This window comes from Bufo gargarizans, chromosome 3 (genome assembly GCF_014858855.1).
Source record: "Bufo gargarizans isolate SCDJY-AF-19 chromosome 3, ASM1485885v1, whole genome shotgun sequence".
In the NCBI taxonomy this organism is placed as follows: domain Eukaryota; kingdom Metazoa; phylum Chordata; class Amphibia; order Anura; family Bufonidae; genus Bufo; species Bufo gargarizans.
The window spans coordinates 280,121,016-280,142,138 of NC_058082.1; the positions used below are offsets into that span (position 1 = coordinate 280,121,016).

General features: G+C 44.7%; 1 protein-coding gene across 3 annotated transcripts in view; it reads left to right on the forward strand.

Annotated features, from left to right (window-relative positions):
* The window catches only part of SCML2 (Scm polycomb group protein like 2), a 104,455-nt gene that overhangs the window by 46,727 nt on the left and 36,605 nt on the right, over positions 1-21,123 (forward strand). For all 3 annotated transcript variants that reach the window (XM_044284846.1, XM_044284847.1, XM_044284849.1), the window contains one exon: positions 14,003-14,246. In XM_044284846.1, coding sequence (XP_044140781.1) covers positions 14,003-14,246 — 244 coding nt within the window. The remainder of the gene's footprint in view (positions 1-14,002; positions 14,247-21,123) is intronic.

Sequence of the window (21,123 nt, forward strand, 5' to 3'; positions counted from 1 at the left end):
GGGGCAGGAGGCTGGCAAACAGCCCCCTCCAAAACACTGTGGCGAGGTTGGTTTCGCCACACATCTCCCCCCCTCCCCCAGGGAAGACTAACCAGATACCTGACCTCACACCGGTCGCGGTACCTGAGTTAGTCTGGCAGGCCACCCACAACCAAATACTGGACCTGTTGAATTTAGTAGCCTGTCTCTGTCCAGTGAATCCACCAAGGTTATATTGGTAGCTGGTACTCCTGGTCTCTGAGTTGCTCCCTGGCTTGGAGTGGAGGTTGCTTTGTGGGCAGGTATCAGCGGTACTCTGCCCTGGTGCCAGCGTTACCACGGAAGAAGCCTGGTTGGAGTCTGGTTGTTGGAGGGGGAAACCGACTGTCTCCCCTTTGGCTAAACAGCCCTGTTGCTGGGGGGCAGGACCGACTGTCCCTACCCCCTGTGCTGTAAGTGCAGAGACCACGGTCCCATCTGCACTGTTGTGGGGCTTACTGTCTCCCCCTGGTGCGTTAAGCTGCCGATGGGGAGAGGGGGTAACGAGCTCCTCTCCCATACATACTTCCAGCCGCTGGGGAGGGCGACCGACCGCCTCCGCTCCCAATACAGTGTCCTGCTGCTGGGGAAAGGAGACTGGGCTCTCTATTCCCTGTAGGACACTCTGCTGCTGGGGGACAGGACCGACTGTCTCTGCCCCCTGTAACTCCGCCTGCCGCTGGGGAATGGAGACTGGGCTTCCAATTCCCTGCAGGACCGGTGGAGAGACCTCGGTCCCATCTCTACCGGCCACCTGGGGTCCTTCCCAGTAACGCTCTACAATATCTGCCCAGCTGAATGGGTCTGGATCTGGGTCTGTCACCTTACTGTCCTGCTGAGCCTTCCCAATGGAGTGGAAGAGATCTCGGTAGTCCTGCTCCAGTTCCCACTCCAGGGTTGCTGGTTGAGCCAGGTCTTGCTCTACCTCATGGGGGTCATGCCACTCATGCCTAGCCTCCCTCTCATAGAAAATGTCCTGAAGTCTGGACTGTGCAGGGCTCCCGAAGTCAGGCTCTGCAAAGGACTCCCATAACAAGCCAGGACCATCAAACTCCTCTCCCTCTGGCTTGTCATGCTCAGCTGTCCAGGGTATATACTGTGCCATATACCACCAGAGCGCCTGGTAGGCATCCTCCAGCCATAGCTCCTGCCATACCCGGTGCTCTAGTTCCTTCACCCATTCCTCCAGGGGCTGCTCTCCCAGGAAGGGCATCCGCAGGGCCACTTGCTTCTGCAACCGCTGCTCTTCACTGGGGAGACTCTCACCCCGCTGGTATTGTACATTATCCAGGGCCTGGTACCAGATGCCTTTCCTTAATGCATCCCGGCCATCCAGGTCCTCCTCCTCGTATAACACTGCTGGTTCCATCCTCTTGCTTTTAGGGTCGCTGTACTGGGACATGCGTTGCACTTAAATTGTAGAATCCACAGAAATGGTGTCTCCTGTAGCTGTCCTTCTGGCTGTAGGAACGATCCCGCTGCTTTCCACCAATTGTAACGGACCGTTTCAGCAGACAAGGGGTTAAAATCAGTTTAGGCGATATGCCCCTTTCTGAGAGAGAGACACAGCTACTGCAGAACACCAAACTCCCGAACTGGATACAAAATAGCACTCCAAACTGGAACCTCGCGAATAGCTGCTAGGAGACGAACAGGAAAAGCATACAATCAGCTTACACTCCTGGCAATCAGTCTCCAACAGCATACAGGGAATCCCCCCCAATAACGAGACAAGGCTCCGTGTTCAGGGTCAAGCAGTGGTCTGACTGTACTTTAGGTACAGCCTCTTTTATTCATAAAAAACAAACATAGTACTGCCCACAGGGTCTTGAAATCCAACCAATCAATATCTTACAACACACACAATGCAAGTACAGCAACCAATTGTTCACGCCCCCTAGAGGACCAGAAGGGAGACTGCGACACAGATCAGATACAACACGTCCCCACAATGCATCATGGTTTCCTCCTCTCTGTCCCGGAGACAACCGAGGGCAATCCAATTATCTCTCAGGACAAAGGGGAGATCGCCAATACGCATGTGGAGACAACAGGACAGACATCACCATTTAAACACACAATGGGACAATAGAAACACACCCAGCATATTCCTCCCAAGCTGGCAAGTTACACTTATTATAAATTGTTACAACTTTGTGAGGTTACATTGTCCATACATATAACTTACATCAATTTAAACAGTATAACTTGGGGACAAACCTATCCAAAATTCACTTGAATAGGTTCAGGGGTTTAAAAGTTAGCAAAAGTATCTCAAAGGGCCGTAATCCTGGGGCAGGAGGCTGGTAAACACCCCCCTCCAAAACACCGTGGCGAGGTTGGTTTCGCCACACAGCTCTCTTAGCTTAGCGGTGTACGGAGATGTGAGTTTTAAGTGCACACTGAATGGTGTGCTTTAGGGATGTAAAAATAGAAAATTAATATATATATATTTTTTTTTTAGAGGATTAGGGACATCATATTAAAGGGAGTCTGTCATCAGCATTTCACTTTTTTAACCCTTCCCATAGCTCCCTAGCATGCTTACAGTTAATAAAAACATTACCTCTGGCATCAATCCTGGACTTAAAACCATAAAAAACAATCTTTATAACATATGCAAATGAGGGCTCGCAAGTGCTAGGGAGCTATGGGAAGGGTTAAAAAAGTGAAATGCTGATGACAGACTTCCTTTAAAAATGATTATAAAATTTTAGTTACTCTTAAAGAACAAATATTAAAGGTCAGATATGTGGAGCAAAGTCTAAACTATGAAAGTGATAGTTGCTGTGTCAGTAAACAGGTGGGAGAGAAAGTTGGTGGGATGTCTTCTCTTTAAATCCATCCATCGTGTCTACCGGTAACCAGTGGCATAACTAGAGTGTTATGGGCCCCAGTGCAAACTTTGGATTGGCCGCCCCCCCCCCCACCTCATCCAGGGTGTCGCTGGCGTTGGCATGATGTCCACTGGATTCAAAACAAGGTCCCTGTGGTGATAGAGAAAAAAAGAATAATCCAAGGCATTAGATATACCATGGAACACCGTGAAGACATTCATCATCAAGTGGAGAAAATATGGCACAACAGTGACATTACCAAGAACTGGACATCCCTCCAAAATTGATGAAAAGACGAGAAGAAAACTGGTCTGGGAGGCTACCAAGAGGCCTACAGCAACATTAAAGGAGCTGCAGGAATATCTGGCAAGTACTGGCTGTGTGGTACATGTGACAACAATCTCCCGTATTCTTCATATATCTGGACTATGGGGTAGAGTGCCAAGACGAAAGAAAAACATCCAAGCCAGGCTACATTTTGCAAATACACATCTGAAGTATCCCGAAAGCATGTGGGAAATGGTGTTATGGTCTGATGAAACCAAGGTTGAACTTTTTGGCCATTATTCCAAAAGATATGTTTGGCGCAAAAACAACACTGCACATTACCAAAAGAACACCATACTAACAGTGAAGCATGGTGGTGGCAGCATCATGCCAAGGGGCTGTTTTTCTTCAGCTGGAACTGGGGCCTTAGTTAAGCTAGAGGGAATTATGAACAGTTCCAAATACCAGTCAATATTGGCACAAAACCTTCAGTCTTCTGCTAGAAAGCTGAACATGAAGAGGAACTTCAACTTTCAGCATGACAACGACACAAAGCATACATCCAAATCAACAAAGGAATGGCTTCACCAGAAGAAGAGTAAAGTTTTGGAATGGCCCAGCCAGAGACCAGACCTGAATCCGATTGAAAAATCTGTGGGGTGATCTGAAGAGGGCTGTGCACAGGAGATGCCCTCACAAGTGTTTTTGCAAAAAAGAGTGGGCAAATCTTGCCAAGTCAAAATGTGCCATGCTGATAGACTCATACCCCAAAAGACTGAGTGCTGTAATTAAATCAAAAGGTTCTTCAACAAAGTATTCGTTTAAGGGAGTGCACACTTATGCAACCATATTATTTTATTTTTATATTTTTTCTTCCCTCTACCTGAAAAGATTTCAGTTTGTTTTTCAATTGAGTTGTACAGTTTATAGGTCACATTAAAGGTGGAAAATGTTCTGAAATGATTTATCTTTGTCAAAAAATTTTACAGCACAGAAACCTGACATTTTAACAGGGGTGTGTAGACTTTTTATATCCACTGTATGTGTACCCTTACAGTAGTAATGCCCAGATATGTGCCCCCTCACATTAGTTATGCTAGATTATGCCCAGTTCTGTCCCCTCACAGTAGTTATGCCCAGTTCTGTCCCCTCACAGTAGTTATTTCAGATTTTGTGCCCCCTCACAGTAGTTATGCCAGATTTTGTGCCCCCTCACAGTAGTTAAGCCAACATATGTGCCCCCTCACAGTAGTTATGTCAGATTAGGTGCCCCCTCAAAGTAGTTAGGACAGATTAGGTGCCCCCTCAGTAAAGATGCCCACTTTTGTGCCCCCTCACTCTAGTGGTTGCCTCCCTTTTGCCTCCAATCTGCAGCTTTATGAAAAAAACAAAACAAAAAAACAACACCACATACTTACCTTCTTCCCTGATGTGCTCTCCCACACTCATATCGTGCTGCTGGCTGTGCTGGAGGCTGATTCCCGGGCTTTCAGTGCTCCTCCCACAGCCAGCAGTGTGATGTGCGGCCAGCAGGGGGAGCGCCTGAGCTCAGAAGAACAGTGAAGCAGGGAGCGGAGAGGGCTCCCTGCTTCACTTTGGAGACAACAGCCCGGCATTGACAAGAACTGCCGGGTGAGTACGCACACCCACCCTTGCCTCTGCGCCCGGGGCGCGTATTATACATGTTTGAAAAGTGCTCTGACGGGGCCTGGCATTGTCACTGACTTCATGCCGGGCCCCGTCAGAGTGCTCCCATTATATGTGAGTGCAGCGGGCCCCCTGCCAGGCCCGGTCGCGGTCGCACCCTCTGCGACAGCGATCGTTACGCCTCTGCCGGTAACTATTTTCAGTATTCTAGTTCCATGGTAAAACTCAAGTCTTACTTCTTTACTTTTTGAAGTAGATGATAATTTGTCTGTATGTAAGATGGAAAATAACCTTACCAATGCCAAGCATGATAACTGGAATTCCTAAATGAATGAATGAATTCCTTTTGGCTGTTTTTAGAGGCATCAAAATACATTTGAAATGAAATAATTATCTGAACAGAGTCTCATAGACTGAGGGCTCATGCACACGACCGTGTTTTTTTTTTGCCTGCGTCCGGTTGGATGGGTTGGATGTGGGCCAGTTTACTTCAATGGGTCCGCAAAAGAAGTGTACAGAACACTGTGTGCCATCCACATACGCATGTCTGTTCTGCGACCCTGCAAAAAAATTGTTGGGCTATATAGTTGTACGGACAAGGATAGGACAGGAGGGTAGGACATTCCGTTCCACAAAATGCAGAACTCACACAGCAGGTATCCGTGTATTGCGGACCTGCGATTTGCAGACTGCAAAAACAGCCCATAAGCTTTCTATGAAGTTGATGGCATACATTTAAATCCACCTCAGCAACATTCATTTTCCCTTTCAGGACACAACCTGTTTTTATTTTATTAAATTTTTTTCCTCGCCTTCCAAGCCATATGAGGACTTTATTTTTGCAGGGCATGTTTTTTTTTAATGGTACCATTTATTTCCCATAGCTTGTATTGGAAAGTTGGAAAAAAATTGCAATTCCACCAGGGTGTTTTGGGTTTTGCTTTTACAATGTTCACTATGCTGTAAAAATTTCATGACAACCTTGTTCTGCAGGTCAGTGTGATTACATCAATACCAAATTTGTCATTTTTATGTTTTTACTACTTTTCTGACACCCATAGCTTTTTTTTTTTCTTTTCTTTAACTTTATCTCTGTCTACAGAGCTGTTTGAGAGCTTGTTTTTGCAGGGTGAGCTTTAGTTTTTACTGGTACCTTTTTGGAGTAGGCTATTTTCACACTTGTGGCAGGACGGATCCGACAGGCTGTTCACCCTGTTGTATCCGTCCTGCCGCTATTTTGCCGTGCTGCCGCACCGCCACTCCATTCCTATTGACGTTAATGGGGACGCGGGCGGAGCTCCGGCGCAGCACAGCAGTGCACGACGAAAGGCCGTCCGACTAAAAGTACTGCATGTCCCAGCAGCCCCATATTGCCTCAAATCATCGGCCAGCAGACCCATATTGCCCCAGATTAGCCCACCGCAGCCCCATATTGCCTCATGTTTTATCAAATAAAAAAAACACTTCCATCTCCTGCTCTGGACGCCGCCGCTCCTCACCTCCAGCGCTCCTCCTCTACTTCCTGTCGTCGGCTGTGATGTAACCTGACACGCACAGCGTGAGGTAACAGAGCGCCCTAACGCTTTGCGCAGCCACAGCACAGCCGACAGCAGAGGACCTCCGGTACTAATGAGCGCTTCCATAATAGAAGCGCTCATTGGTATTCGCCCCATAAGATACAGGGGCATTTCCCCCCCCCCCCACACACACACACACACACACTTTTTTGGGGGGGAGGGGGGGGGGGTGTCTTATGGGGCTAAAAATACAATACCCTTTGATTGGTGTTTTTCGCTCACAGGGCCCTGTGGGATTTATATCTGCCCTATATACTTGCCTACTAGGCCCTAAACTGCAGTCTGCACAGATTCCAGCTATTGATAAGTGGAAAACCTTGATCCCAGATCTCAAGGAGGATAATCTTTCAGATATTCTTGAGTCCCACCTCTATGTCTCCCTTCTAATAAATAAGAAGTTTATACAATTATGTATTAGCCATCAAAGCTACCTATCACCAGTTATATCGGGTGGGCAGACTTACTCATACCAGATGCCATAGATGTTTGGTGGAGGGAGCTAATTTTCGAAGATTTGGGGATCATGGTGCTCCTCTTCGCAGACTCTGTATTCTGCTCAATCAATGGCATGACATGACAACAGCTTATGCCCTGTCCACAGAGCAGGGGATAAGTCTGTGACTACTGGGCCCCGTCTGACGACGTGAATTCGGGCCCACCTTCCATCATTTGAATGTAGTGGCGGACATGAGGGCACACTGCTGCTCCGTTCAACTTTATAAGGCTGCAGAGATAACTGAATACAAGCACTCTACTATCTCCAGCAGCCCCATAGAGTTGTATAGAGCAGCACTGTGCATGTGTATCCGCCGCTCCGTACAAACAAAGGAACACAGACCCCCATTCTAGTGGTCGTGGGGGCACCAGCATTTGGACCCCTGCCAATCACACTTGCCCCCTATCCTGTGCATAGGGGATAAATGTTATGAGACAACTCCTTTAAATGTTTTACCATTCAGCATTGGTACTGCCTCTGTGGACTGTGCAGTCCCAGTTGAAATGAAAAAGTATAGTGTGACGGACAGAACATAAAAAGGACCTAAAAGGTAAACCTATTCCCAGTGTGACGAGAGCTACTAGACAAGACCTGATTACCTGAAGGTAATCAAAATCTACTTTTTTCAGAGCTCCTTTCGAAAATGAAAGGCTCTACCTGATTGGTTGCTTTGGGCAACCACGCCAGTTTTTCTTTAAACCATTTTTCATAAATCTCCCTAATATGTCTTTTTTTCGTAATATTTTCTTAACGGACAAAAAAATTAAGTAAAATGTAAAAAGAAGCATATTTGGTTACTATTTAGTGAAGTTAGGAGCCTTAAAATTCTTTAACAAAAAGCATAAATTATGTGTAAACAATTATGTAATAAGAAACCTGAATTATTTCTAAAAAAGTGATAGTGTGTGTGAAAAACGGCTAAATTGTGTCTGGTCCTGAAGTCCGAAGTTACCCTGGTCTTTAACTGGTTAAAATGACTGTCCACCTTCGCCAATTTCTTTTTCGTTATAAGGTTCCCCTGATGGTAAGATGGCACGTTATCTCGCTACCCATAACCCCAGAGAGAAGACCGAAACAGAAGGATGCATTCTGCAAACACTATATGGTTAAAAATATCAGCTTTATTGTACATCATAAGTAGGAATCACACATATTTCGTAAAGCCAGATAACACCACATGACAGGACACCAACTAGGGTCAAAATTAACACTGTTGGACCAATAAAGATACACCATAAAATGCAGGTAGCGTAACTAACAAGACAACAATGGAGGAATACAGCTATACAGACCCAGTAGGCATCACAAAGACCAGCCCCAAAACTGAAGGCTGTGCTGCACCCCTTCCCGGGTCACATAAACAAAATATAACGATGTTATCAAATAAAGACAGATCAGCCGAATGAGGCATGGTAGAACAAACAGGGTTGTCATAGGAACGGCCTGTAACTCTAATTCTCATTGAGTCCAAAGAAGCAACTGTATTTGAGGTGTAAACCCAGAATGTCTCCTGAGGCAAAGACCCGGTCTATTCCCACCAACTTCAGCAAACTGCTGTCACAGATGCTCCGGGAAGTGTCGTGGGATAATCTTCAGTAGCATCACATTTTCAGTCTCTTTGGCCGCCTCAATCCCAGGAGTATGTTCTCAGATGCGTTTTAAAAATTCTCTTAAGGTGCGTCCTACATAATAGAGAGTACCTGGGCAAGCTGCTTTATAGATGACTCCTGTGGTGCTACAATCAGTAGTATGGGTGAGTCTGAATTGTTTTGTACCCTCTGAATTATCAAAGTGTGTCGCCTGGTCCACATTGGTGCAGGCTACACACTTGTTGCAAGGTTTGCAACTCCACGCACTTTTACCTGATCCAAAGATGCGTCCTGGTTGTGGTCCAGGGTGATGGCTATGCACCAATTGGTCTTATAAATTTTTGGATCTCCTGTATGTTTTGGACAGTTAACTTGGTAGGTGCTTCGAAAGAGTGGGACCCAGCCTCAAAATGTCCCAATATTTGCATAATGCTGCCATCATGTCTTTGGACCAAGAGTTGTACGCTGAGATGAAACTGACTACTTCCTTACCAGGTCTTAGCTGTTTGAAAGGAGGAGGATTCTTCTTATGGAAAAACTGACTGTCGGAAGGTTAACATAGCAGCATGAATATTTTATCCTGATTGTCTGTCTTGGGACTTTTATTGATGACCTGTCACTTAATGAAATGCTGTAAAGTACTATCTAGCATACACACTGTATGTACTCCTATATTATGTCAACCTGGAATAAAACATTTGAAGCAAAAAAAGAGGGGGATTTTGTAAGGTCTCTCTCTTGACTTATTTCGTCCGTCAGAGACCCCTCAAGATACATCCCTTGCCTGGAACGGCTCTTGTAAATCCTGTGCCTGTTGGTCAAGAAAACTTCGGTGGAACAAATGCGCTGGGCTCTTAGGAATTGGAGCTGGTATGCTTGAAATAAGGGACTTCGGGTGTGCGGCGTTGGCCTGTAACAATGCATTCACAGAAGTGTATTTTCTAAATAAATTACAGGACACAAGACCATGAACATCCACCAAAAACTCCACGTCCCAAAATTCTGTATTCCTCAATCCTGCCTTATATTTACGTTTAATATTGTATTCATTCCGATTTTGGTCCCCCCATGAACTGATGTAATTCATTCACAGACACCAAGACTGTACCCTGTTGATGAGGGGTATCGAGTCTGTGAGGAAAATCCATCTCTCCCACAGCCCCAGGAACAGGTTGGCGTATAAGGGTGCACATGCTGCCACCATGGCCACCTCCTGGAGCTGCAGGAAGAAACGGTCCCCAAAATTGAAAAAGTTGTGAGTCAAAGTGAATTCTAAAAGTGTCAAAAGAAACTCACAGAACTGGTGTTCCAGGTCAGACAGTAAAAGGAAGTATCAGGAGGCCTTCATACCATTCTTGTGTCTGATCGAACTATAAAGCGATTCAACATTGCACATGACCAAAAATGTGCCAGGTTCCAGTTGGATGCCATCCATCTTTCAAAGAATGTCATTAGTGTCCTTAACGTATGAGGGAAGAGTCTCCAATAATGGGCACAGGTGGTAGTCAGTCTGTAAATAGGTTGGCGTTCCAGGTGGGATATTTCCTGTGTTCAGGTAAATTTGTGTGCTGAATTGCTTTATAGTTTTGATCAGGCACAAGGATGGTCTGAGGCCTCCCGATACTTCCTTTTAATGTCCTGGAAAACCAGTTGCGTGAGTTTCTTTTCACACTTGGCAGTCATGGCAAGCATAATCTAAATATTGGGATATTTTGAGGCTGGATCCCACTCTTTTGAAGCACTTACCAAATCAACAGTCCAAAACGTACAGGAGATCCAAAATTTGAAAAGACCGATTGGTGCATAGCCATCACCCTGGACCAGGGCGCGTCTTTGGATAAGGTAAATGTGCATGGAGTTGCAAACCTTGCAACAAGTGTGTAGCCTGCACCAATGTGGACCGGGCAACACACTTTGATAATTCAGGAGGTACGAAACAATTTAAAATCGCCCATACTACTGATTGTAGCACCACAGGAGTCATCTACAGTATAAAGTAACGTGCCCATGTAATCTTTTATGTCGGCCTCTGTTTTGGGGCTGGTGTATTACTCCTTTGTGGCCTTGTTACTTCCTGCATTTTATGGTGTATCTGTATTGGTCCACCTGTGTTATTTTTAACCCTAGTAGGTGTCCTGTCATGTGGTGTTATCTGTCTTTACCAAATATGTGTGATTTTTACCTATGTTGTACAATAAAGCTGATATTTTTTAACCATATAGTGTTCGCAGAGCGCATCTTTCCGTTTCGGTGTTCTCATATTTCCCTCCTTAGAGGATTGTTAGAGGTCCCGCTGTTTTATAGGTGTTTCATATAGCTGTAATTTGTGGGACTTCACAGGATTGTTCAGTTCCTCTTTGGCATATGAAATACAGCATTACATAGAACCTACCGCTGATAATTAAAGGGAGTCTGTCACCTCAATATGGCCATATACAGTGCTTACATGGCTCTATAGCACACCTATACAGGATTGTAACGGTACCTTTGTTCTTTTCTTTAGACTTGCACCAGCAGGAAAAACGAAGTTTAATTCATATGCAAATGAGCACTCACAAGTGCCCAGGGGAGGAGTTCAGTGTGTAGGTGCCCAGGGGAGGAGTTCAGTGTGTAAGTGCTCAGGCTGCTCTGCCTTCTTTTCACTTTACTCCTCCCCAGTCTCTGCCTTTGCCCGCCCTCCAAGTCTCTTGCCTTATCGATAGGTCCAGACTTGGAGGGCAGGCAATGGAAGAGGCTGGGGAGGAGTAAAGTGAAAAGAGGGCAGAGCAGCCTGGGCACTTACACACTGAACACCGCCCCTAGGAAAAACTTCGTTTTTCCTGCTGGTGCAAGTCTAAAGACAAAGGTACCATTACAGTCCTGTATAGGTGTGCTACAGAGCCATGTAAGCACTGTATATGGCCATATGGAGGTGACAGACTCCCTTTAATGGGCTGTCCGTGTAATGTACAGACAAGCTGGGTCCAGATGTTCTATATAGCATTACATAGTACCTACCCCTGATATCTTTGGGCTGTCTGTATAATGTACAGACAAGCTGGGTCCAGATGTTCTATATAGCATTACATAGTACCTACCCCTGATATCACTGGGCTGTCCGTGTAATGTACAGACAAGCTGGGTCCAGACGTTCTATATAGCATTACATAGTACTGACCCCTGATATCATTGGGCTGTCCGTGTAATGTACAGACAAGCTGGGTCCAGATGTTCTATATAGCATTACATAGTACCTACCCCTGATATCACTGGGCTGTCCGTGTAATGTACAGACAAGCTGGGTCCAGACGTTCTATATAGCATTACATAGTACTGACCCCTGATATCATTGGGCTGTCCGTATAATGTACAGAGAAGCTGGGTCCAGATGTTCTATATAGCATTACATAGTACCTACCCCTGATATCACTGGGCTGTCCGTGTAATGTACAGAGAAGCTGGGTCCAGATGTTCTATATAGCATTACATAGTACCTACCCCTGATATCACTGGGCTGTCCGTGTAATGTACAGACAAGCTGGGTCCAGATGTTCTATATAGCATTACATAGTACTGACCCCTGATATCATTGGGCTGTCCGTGTAATGTACAGAGAAGCTGGGTCCAGATGTTCTATATAGCATTACATAGTACTGACCCCTGATATCATTGGGCTGTCCTTATAATGTACAGAGAAGCTGGGTCCAGATGTTCTATATAGCATTACATAGTACTGACCCCTGATATCATTGGGCTGTCCTTATAATGTACAGACAAGCTGGGTCCAGATGTACTATATAGCATTACATAGTACCTACCCCTGATATCACTGGGCTGTCCGTGTAATGTACAGACAAGCTGGGTCCAGACGTTCTATATAGCATTACATAGTACTGACCCCTGATATCATTGGGCTGTCCGTGTAATGTACAGAGAAGCTGGGTCCAGATGTTCTATATAGCATTACATAGTACCTACCCCTGATATCACTGGGCTGTCCGTGTAATGTACAGAGAAGCTGGGTCCAGATGTTCTATATAGCATTACATAGTACTGACCCCTGATATCATTGGGCTGTCCGTGTAATGTACAGAGAAGCTGGGTCCAGATGTTCTATATAGCATTACATAGTACTGACCCCTGATATCACTGGGCTGTCCGTGTAATGTACAGAGAAGCTGGGTCCAGATGTTCTATATAGCATTACATAGTACTGACCCCTGATATCATTGGGCTGTCCTTATAATGTACAGACAAGCTGGGTCCAGATGTTCTATATAGCATTACATAGTACCTACCCCTGATATCACTGGGCTGTCCGTGTAATGTACAGAGAAGCTGGGTCCAGATATTCTATATAGCATTACATAGTACTGACCCCTGATATCATTGGGCTGTCCGTATAATGTACAGAGAAGCTGGGTCCAGATGTTCTATATAGCATTACATAGTACTGACCCCTGATATCACTGGGCTGTCCGTGTAATGTACAGAGAAGCTGGGTCCAGATGTTCTATATAGCATTACATAGTACTATATAGCATTACATAGTACCTACCCCTGATATCACTGGGCTGTCCGTGTAATGTACAGAGAAGCTGGGTCCAGATATTCTATATAGCATTACATAGTACTGACCCCTGATATCATTGGGCTGTCCGTATAATGTACAGAGAAGCTGGGTCCAGATGTTCTATATAGCATTACATAGTACTGACCCCTGATATCACTGGGCTGTCCGTGTAATGTACAGAGAAGCTGGGTCCAGATGTTCTATATAGCATTACATAGTACTGACCCCTGATATCATTGGGCTGTCCGTGTAATGTACAGAGAAGCTGGGTCCAGATGTTCTATATAGCATTACATAGTACTGACCCCTGATATCACTGGGCTGTCCGTGTAATGTACAGAGAAGCTGGGTCCAGATGTTCTATATAGCATTACATAGTACTATATAGCATTACATAGTACTGACCCCTGATATCACTGGGCTGTCCGTGTAATGTACAGAGAAGCTGGGTCCAGATGTTCTATATAGCATTACATAGTACTGACCCCTGATATCACTGGGCTGTCCGTGTAATGTACAGAGAAGCTGGGTCCAGATGTTCTATATAGCATTACATAGTACTGACCCCTGATATCACTGGGCTGTCCGTGTAATGTACAGAGAAGCTGGGTCCAGATGTTCTATATAGCATTACATAGTACTGACCCCTGATATCACTGGGCTGTCCGTGTAATGTACAGAGAAGCTGGGTCCAGATGTTCTATATAGCATTACATAGTACTGACCCCTGATATCACTGGGCTGTCCGTGTAATGTACAGAGAAGCTGGGTCCAGATGTTCTATATAGCATTACATAGTACTGACCCCTGATATCATTGGGCTGTCCTTATAATGTACAGACAAGCTGGGTCCAGATATTCTATATAGCATTACATAGTACCTACCCCTGATATCACTGGGCTGTCCGTGTAATGTACAGAGAAGCTGGGTCCAGATGCTCTTTTGAGCTGCTCTTCATTCTAATTAATTGATAGCATTTTCAAGTGAATAAAAATGTAATTTTTATCATTTTCAACAGGAACCACAGAAATCACCTCAGAACTTATTTAAAACTGGAATGAAACTGGAAGCGGTGGACAAAAAGAATCCATTCCTAATCTGTCCAGCTACAGTGGGAGATGTGAAAGGAGATGAAATCTTTATTACGTTTGATGGGTGGAGGGGAGCGTTTGACTACTGGTGCAAATACGACTCTCGTGACATCTTTCCTGTTGGGTGGTGTAGTATAACTGGAGATTCCTTACAGCCTCCTGGAAACAATGGTAGGTAACTAAACTTACTGTACATTTAAAACATTGTGCATGTTAAGTTGACCAGCTTTAAAGAATTTGGTTTAGAAATGATATCACTTACTAATATACTGGTATTAACAAAGGTGCTCTAATCACCAGATATTAGTGTGGGTCCTGGTAGGACCGTTTCCATTGTTGGGGCATGCCAATGCCGTTCTTGGCAGGAGCTGGCTGGCTGGCTTATTTCAATAGCTAAACCAGTCTCCTTCTCTGTCTATGTATCTGCAATTAAAGAAATTATAGAGTATTATAGATCTAGACAGCCAGCCCCCGCACACACAGTACTGGTACATTTACTTAGAGATAATAGACTCAGTTCCTTCAGTGTTGGTATCAGTATGCACCCTCATTGGTAAGGTTCAAAGGAAAGTACAGTGCTTGTACAAAGTAAATGTGCTATACAAAAACACCACTAGGTGGCAGTATGAAAGAACAAGTGGTCTGGTCTTTCTCGTTCCCCCTCCCAAAAGGCATCCTGGTGACAAACCTGTAATGTGTGAAGCTCTGGACATGACTTGGTAAGATTAGGTAACTCATAGATAGTTTAGAGACCAAACCAGGTCACTGTGGTGATACAAGAACAATATGCTGATAAAGTGATGCATTACTATAACTTCTCGCTAGACTAGTAAGGTCCGCTCTTGTGTGCCAATCCATTAATGCCATATTATACTTCTGAAATTGAACTGTTTTGGAGGCTTACTGTGATTTATTTATTTATTTTATATTTAAAGCAGGTTTTTGGGTCATAGAGCCTGGAAACAATGAATGAGGAAAAGTGTCATATTCATGTAATATCTGTAAGGGCTGAAATCTATATTAGGTGCAACTAGCATTGTAGTCACCTAAATGTGCAGAATAGTTTATATAGAATCAGTAAAATAATTCATGTATGCTAAATATTCTAAAAGTCTCCATTTGTAATTGAGAAATTACAAAGTATCTCCTTAAAATATTTTTTTAATGGTTCAGCAGTTTGATCAGTGGCAGACTGTGAACTTAGTGAAAGTGAAAAAACCTAAAAGAGTCCCCATACTTTAGGCAGGACCAAATTGTCAGAAGGTAGGGCAACACAGGTAGGCAGGGACAACAAGAAGATGGGACCAGCAGTACCATAGGACAGCACACCATACTGCCACCACCGCTGCAGCATTCAACTGTTTCACTGTCCTGATACAGCTGAATCCAGGAGAGTACCTGCTGCTGCCGGCGAAGTGCATAAGTACCCGATGATCCTAGCATTAATAACTACTGAGGACTTGAGATCATTATGTATCCAATAGGTGGTCTAGTGGAGGGCTTAGGCAGCCCCCTGGGCATCGGCCCACCGGGAAATTTCCCTGTAGGGTCTATGACCAGTCCACCCCTGAGTTTGTTGCTATTCTGTTGCTGCCTCATTCAGAGGTGTTTAGCCTGAGGTTGTTTTCTAACTGGGCTAAAGATGTAGAAAAAAGTTTAATTTTTGCCTTTATTGCCATACACCTTCAATAGCTGACAGCTATCTTTCGGATTCCTATACGCATACACACTCAGTTTGGATGAGCATGTATTAAAAAAAAATTCTGAGCAATATGGGCACATATGAACATGGGACCAACACAGATGCCTTCAGCTGCCAAGTGCACATGCAACATGTCAGCCTGTTTCATAGGTACAAATCTGCTGATAGATGCCCTTTAAGCAGCTCAGGTGAATCTCGGAGATTCCCTCTTTCCCCTCCATACACATAGCCTTTGAATAAAGATGCATTCACCAAAAGAGTCCTTTTCCTTCTGAATTTATTATCCAAAATTCATTAGTATAGGCATTAGCAGTTCAACAACTAGAATAGTCACCTGGAGTGTCATGAGACTTCTATGGAAGGAAAGTTCAATGTGGAGCCACCATCTTGAGTGGAATGAGCGGTCTGATGCGCTGCTGTTGCAGTGGTTTGGATGAATCCACCCCCCCTCCTTTCCTCAGGCATTGCACTTCCAAAGTTTGCTCTCCTCTTCCTCTATAAGAACAGAGAATGGGGGAGATTTATTAAAACTGGTGTAAAGGAAAACTGGTTTAGTAGCCCATAACAACCAATCGGGTTCCACCTTTAATTTTTTCCCCCGGCGCCTCCACAATGGCACTTACATCGCAGAAGCACATGATTTAAAAGGCCTCCTCCCCTTACCTATACAGTCGTTGTTTCCTGTCCTCAGGATGCGTGGAAGCTCTCCTGGAGTGCCAGAAATGTTTTATTCTTGCCCAGCCTTGTTTCCTTTCCCCACACGTTGTGGGAGGGCTGGAGCAGGGAATGGGAACCCCGGGGACGTGCTGTCTCCCTTACCTGTTCCTAGGCATTAGCCCTGCGTACAGGCAGTCCCGGGCTCGCGATACTCCCAAGTAGGCGGGAAATCGCGCGGGATCTTGGCGTTCTGACGTCACCAGGCAATATTCTCCTTGGGCAAGAGAATCTCACACTCATGCACTTCTGGTGGCGCGGCATATAGGGAGATTCAAACGGGGTAAGAGTTCCCCAGTCAGAGACTACACTGCACCGCCAGCAGTCATGCTTGCCCCGTTGAACGCAGACGCAAGAAAACCTAGAGATCCCGCTAGATCTGCCATCAGCCTGGGCCCGGAGACCATGACACCTAAGCCTGCTGCTGTAGATACGGGACGCAAAAAGTGCACCATCTGTAGGAAGTCTTTTTCCTCCAACACAAAAAAGGAAGAAGCAAATACGGCTGTGGACTCTAAAATTGCATCACGTCTCACAGATCCTTAGCCTCTGATGTGGCGTTTGATCTAGATGAAGGGGAGCTAATATCTGATCCAGACTCTGACTCCTCAGACGACTGCTCAGGAAAACCGTTGTTTCTCCCTGAGGAAACTGACGGTCTTCTAAAGACCATAAGGGCCACTATAAACATTGAGGAGGAAAAATAAATCCACTTTGTTCAAGATCAAATGTTCCAGGAGGGATCCTAAAAAGGACAGCTGTGACAAATTCCTTTAAAAGGAAATATCCTTTTGCTGAGACTGAGTTAGATCTCTGGGACAAAATGCCAAAAATTGATGCCCCAGTTGCCTGCATTTCAAAGAAGACTTCTTTGCCGTTCGAGGACATGAGTCTTTTACGAGATCCCATGGACAAGAAATCAGAAAATGTATTTAAAAAAGCCTGGGAGACAAATACGGCTATGCTGCGTCCCAGCATCGCTTCTACCTGCACAGCCAGAACTCAGTCTTTCTGGTTAAATCAATTGGAACAGCTCTTAGTAGCTGGTACCCCAAGGGAGGAGATCCTTGCCTCCCTACCTATTTTAAAAAAGGCGTCAAATTTTTGGGCAGACACATCTGCGGACTTAGTTAAATTCTCCGCTAGGTCAGCTGCTTTGTCTAATGCGGCTCATAGAGCAAATCTGGCTGCCTACATGGTAAGGTGATGCTGGATCGAAAAACCTCCTTTGCTCAATCCCCTGTGAAAGAGATTATTTGGCTCAGGGTTAGATGATATCCTAGAAAAAGCCTTGGATACGAAGTAACTTGGATACGAAGTAACTCTGTTCTGCAGCCAAAGGACCTCCTCCATCAGAAACATTATGACCATCCTAGGCCTTCTGACAGCTACAATCCCCTCGGTCAGATGGGCTCAGAGTCGCACAAGGATCCTTCAGGCCTTCCTCTTATCCTCTTGGGACGGAACAAATTTGGCCCTAGAAAAGCGCGTTGTCATTCTAAACTCCGTAAAGAAGTCCTTAATGTGGTGGAGAGTAGACAAGAACTTGCGGACAGGAGTCTATTAAAAAAAGCACTAGCCTATGTGCAATCCCGGGGTCCCAGCCACGAGAGAGGCTGATGCTTTTTCCTATATTGTGCAAGCACAACCACCACTGATGGATTGCAGGAAGGTCTGTAACGAGCAGTATATAATGTGATGGAAAAACGAATCCAGCCAGCAAAGGAAGCAATATGGATAAATAACAATATATTAGTAAATGGCTTGTATTAATTTTCTCTACATTATAAATGCAACTTACTGAAGTGAGAGAACCCCTTTAACCCTTTCAAGACCAAGCTATTTTTCACCTTCTTGACCACTTAAAATTTTTGCAAATCGCTTTATGTGGTAATAACTTTGGAATACTTTTACTTATCCAAACCATTCTGTCATTTACATTTTTAGGACGTTAGAAGGCTCAGAATTTTAGAAGCAATTAAGAAAATTTCCAAAACCCACTTTTTAAGGACCAGTTCAGGTGTGAAGTCACTTTGTGGGGTTTACATAGTGGAAACCCCCCATAAATAACCCCATTGCAGAAATGACACCCCTCAAGTTACTCAAAACTGATTTTACAAACTTTGTTAACCCTTTAGGTGTTCCATGAGAATTAAAGGAAAATGGAGAAGAAATTTCTAAATTTCACTTTTATTGGCAGATAATCCATTTTTTCTTTAACACATCGAGGGTTAACAGTCAAACAAAACTTAATATTTATTACCCGGATTCTGTGGTTTACAGAAACACCCCACATGTGGTTGTAAACTGATGTAAGGGCACACGGCAGGGCACAGAAGAAAAGTAACGCCATATGGTTTTTGGAAGGCAGATTTTTCTGGACTGGTTTCTAGACACCATGTCCCATTAGAAGCCCCCCTGATGCATCCTTACAGTAGAAACTCCCCAAAAGTGACCCCATTTTGGAAACTAAGGAATAAGGTGCCAGTTTTATTAGTACTATTTTGGAATACATATGATTTTTTGATCATTCATTATTACACTTTATGGAACAGCATTTATTTTTTATTTTTACAGCGTTCACCTGAGGGGTTAGGTCATGTGACATTTTTATAGAGCAAATGGTTACTGACATGGCAATACCTAATATGTATACTTTTTCTTTAAGCTTTGGCATATTTGAAACAAAAAAAAAATGATGTTTTAGTGTCTGCCTGTTCTGAGAGCTATAGATTTTTTTATGTAGGGGCTCATTTTTGCCATGAGAGTGGCATCTAAGGTGGTTACAGCAGAGTATCAGCATACAGCAGACAATCGCCCCGTCAGATACAGCAGGGGCATCACACAAGGGAGCACAGAGCTGGGGAGGGGCTCTGGATGGGGGTAGGGTACATGGATGAGGGAAGGCGGGCACAGTTGCTGGCACATAAACAGTGCGTGGCCGGCAAAACTGGAGGCAGGGCGCACATAAGGGGGCACCGATCGGGGCAGGGGGCTCACAGATTGGGGGCATGGAGCATATGGTACCTGATTTCAGGCTCTGATCTGCAGAGTGCAGATCAGAGCCTGAAACCAGCATTTTAACACTTACGCGCTCCGATTGGTTAGTCTGCACAGACTAACCAATCAGAGCGATCATCGGCAAGGGACCACTCTGATTGGTCCCTTGCTGGCATCACTGGGCTATGCACTGTATGTGACAGCAGTAGTGCAGGGGCAGAAGCTTTAATCCAAGCTTTTTGCAGTGCTTGGGTTAAAGAGCTACCATAACCTTTTATATACGTGCTAGCTGCACGGGGTATGTGCAATTAGCATGTATATAGCCGTATGGCAGTCGTTAAGGGTGTATTAGACTGGTTGACTTTTGGCCAGTTCATCATTAATGAGCATTCATATGCTCATTAGTGATGATCTGGCTGTCTAATACTGCCGCTGATTGCCTGATGAACGAGCTTTTGCTTGTTCATCAGGCAATTGTTATTTTTAAGCACACTTAAAAATAGTTTGCCGGTAGTAGGTCACGCTGTCTAATCACGACCTGCTGCTAGCAAAGAACTAGACAGCATGGGGACAAGCGATGGCATTAGTGGTCGCTCCTCCCCATACTGTGGAGGAGATCGCTGCATGTAATAGCAGCGGTCTCCTCCACTAGCAAGCAGGCGATGGCTGGGAGGGAATACTTCCTCCCGACTTTCTTCTGCAGAATCGGGCTGTGTAATACACCCTTTACACTTCTGCCAGCTTCTAAACAAGTGCTTTTAACCTCCTTAAACATATTCCTGTTTGTTTCTCCTTGAGAACGTTTTCACCAATACTTTCCAGACAGAGTTTCTGTTGAACACTTGAGAAGAGGCAGATGCTCTGAAATAAGCTTGGTTGGCCTTTAGCAGTGTCTCATGACTGCGATGAAGTTGTCCTCTCCTCAGTTGGCATTACTAATGGGCTGTGATTTCTCACGCTGACAGTAATCTTGTATGTACAAGACTTCTTATCACTTCTCTACTATTCTAGGCCTCCTGTTTAGAGATAACCTGTCAGTGTGAGATGGGATTTGTTACTTAAGGCAAGTGTTTTGTTTGTACCTTGATTGTAATCAGAGCATACCCACAACTTCCTCTGTGACACAGGAGGGGGGGGGGGGGGGGTTGTGGCTCATAGTGCTAACATTACACGACTTGGGACTTAAAGAGGACCTGCCACCTCTCCTGACATGGCTGTTTTAGTAGCCACTTGCATCCTGTACAATTCTGGAGCATCTAATCTGTTGACTCTGTTTTACTGTTGCTTTATTATTCCTTCTAGAAGTAATAAATGAATTGCTAGCAGTGTTGGGTGTTTCCAGTTTTGGATGTGTCCCTAAACAGTCCGACACTATCCAATCAGTAGCAGACTGTGCAGGGTAACACCCAGCTGGACCTTCTTTGCAAACTTTTAGCAGTTCATTTATAACTTCTAGTAAGACTAATAAGGGAATAGCACGATGTAGAGTCATAAGAATAGATGCTCCAGAATTGTTATTGCATGGGGAACATAAGTAGTTACTGAAACAGACATGTCCGTAGAGGTGACAGGTCCTCTTTAAGGCTACTTTCACACTGGCGTTTTGGTTTCAGTTTGTGAGATCCGTTCAGG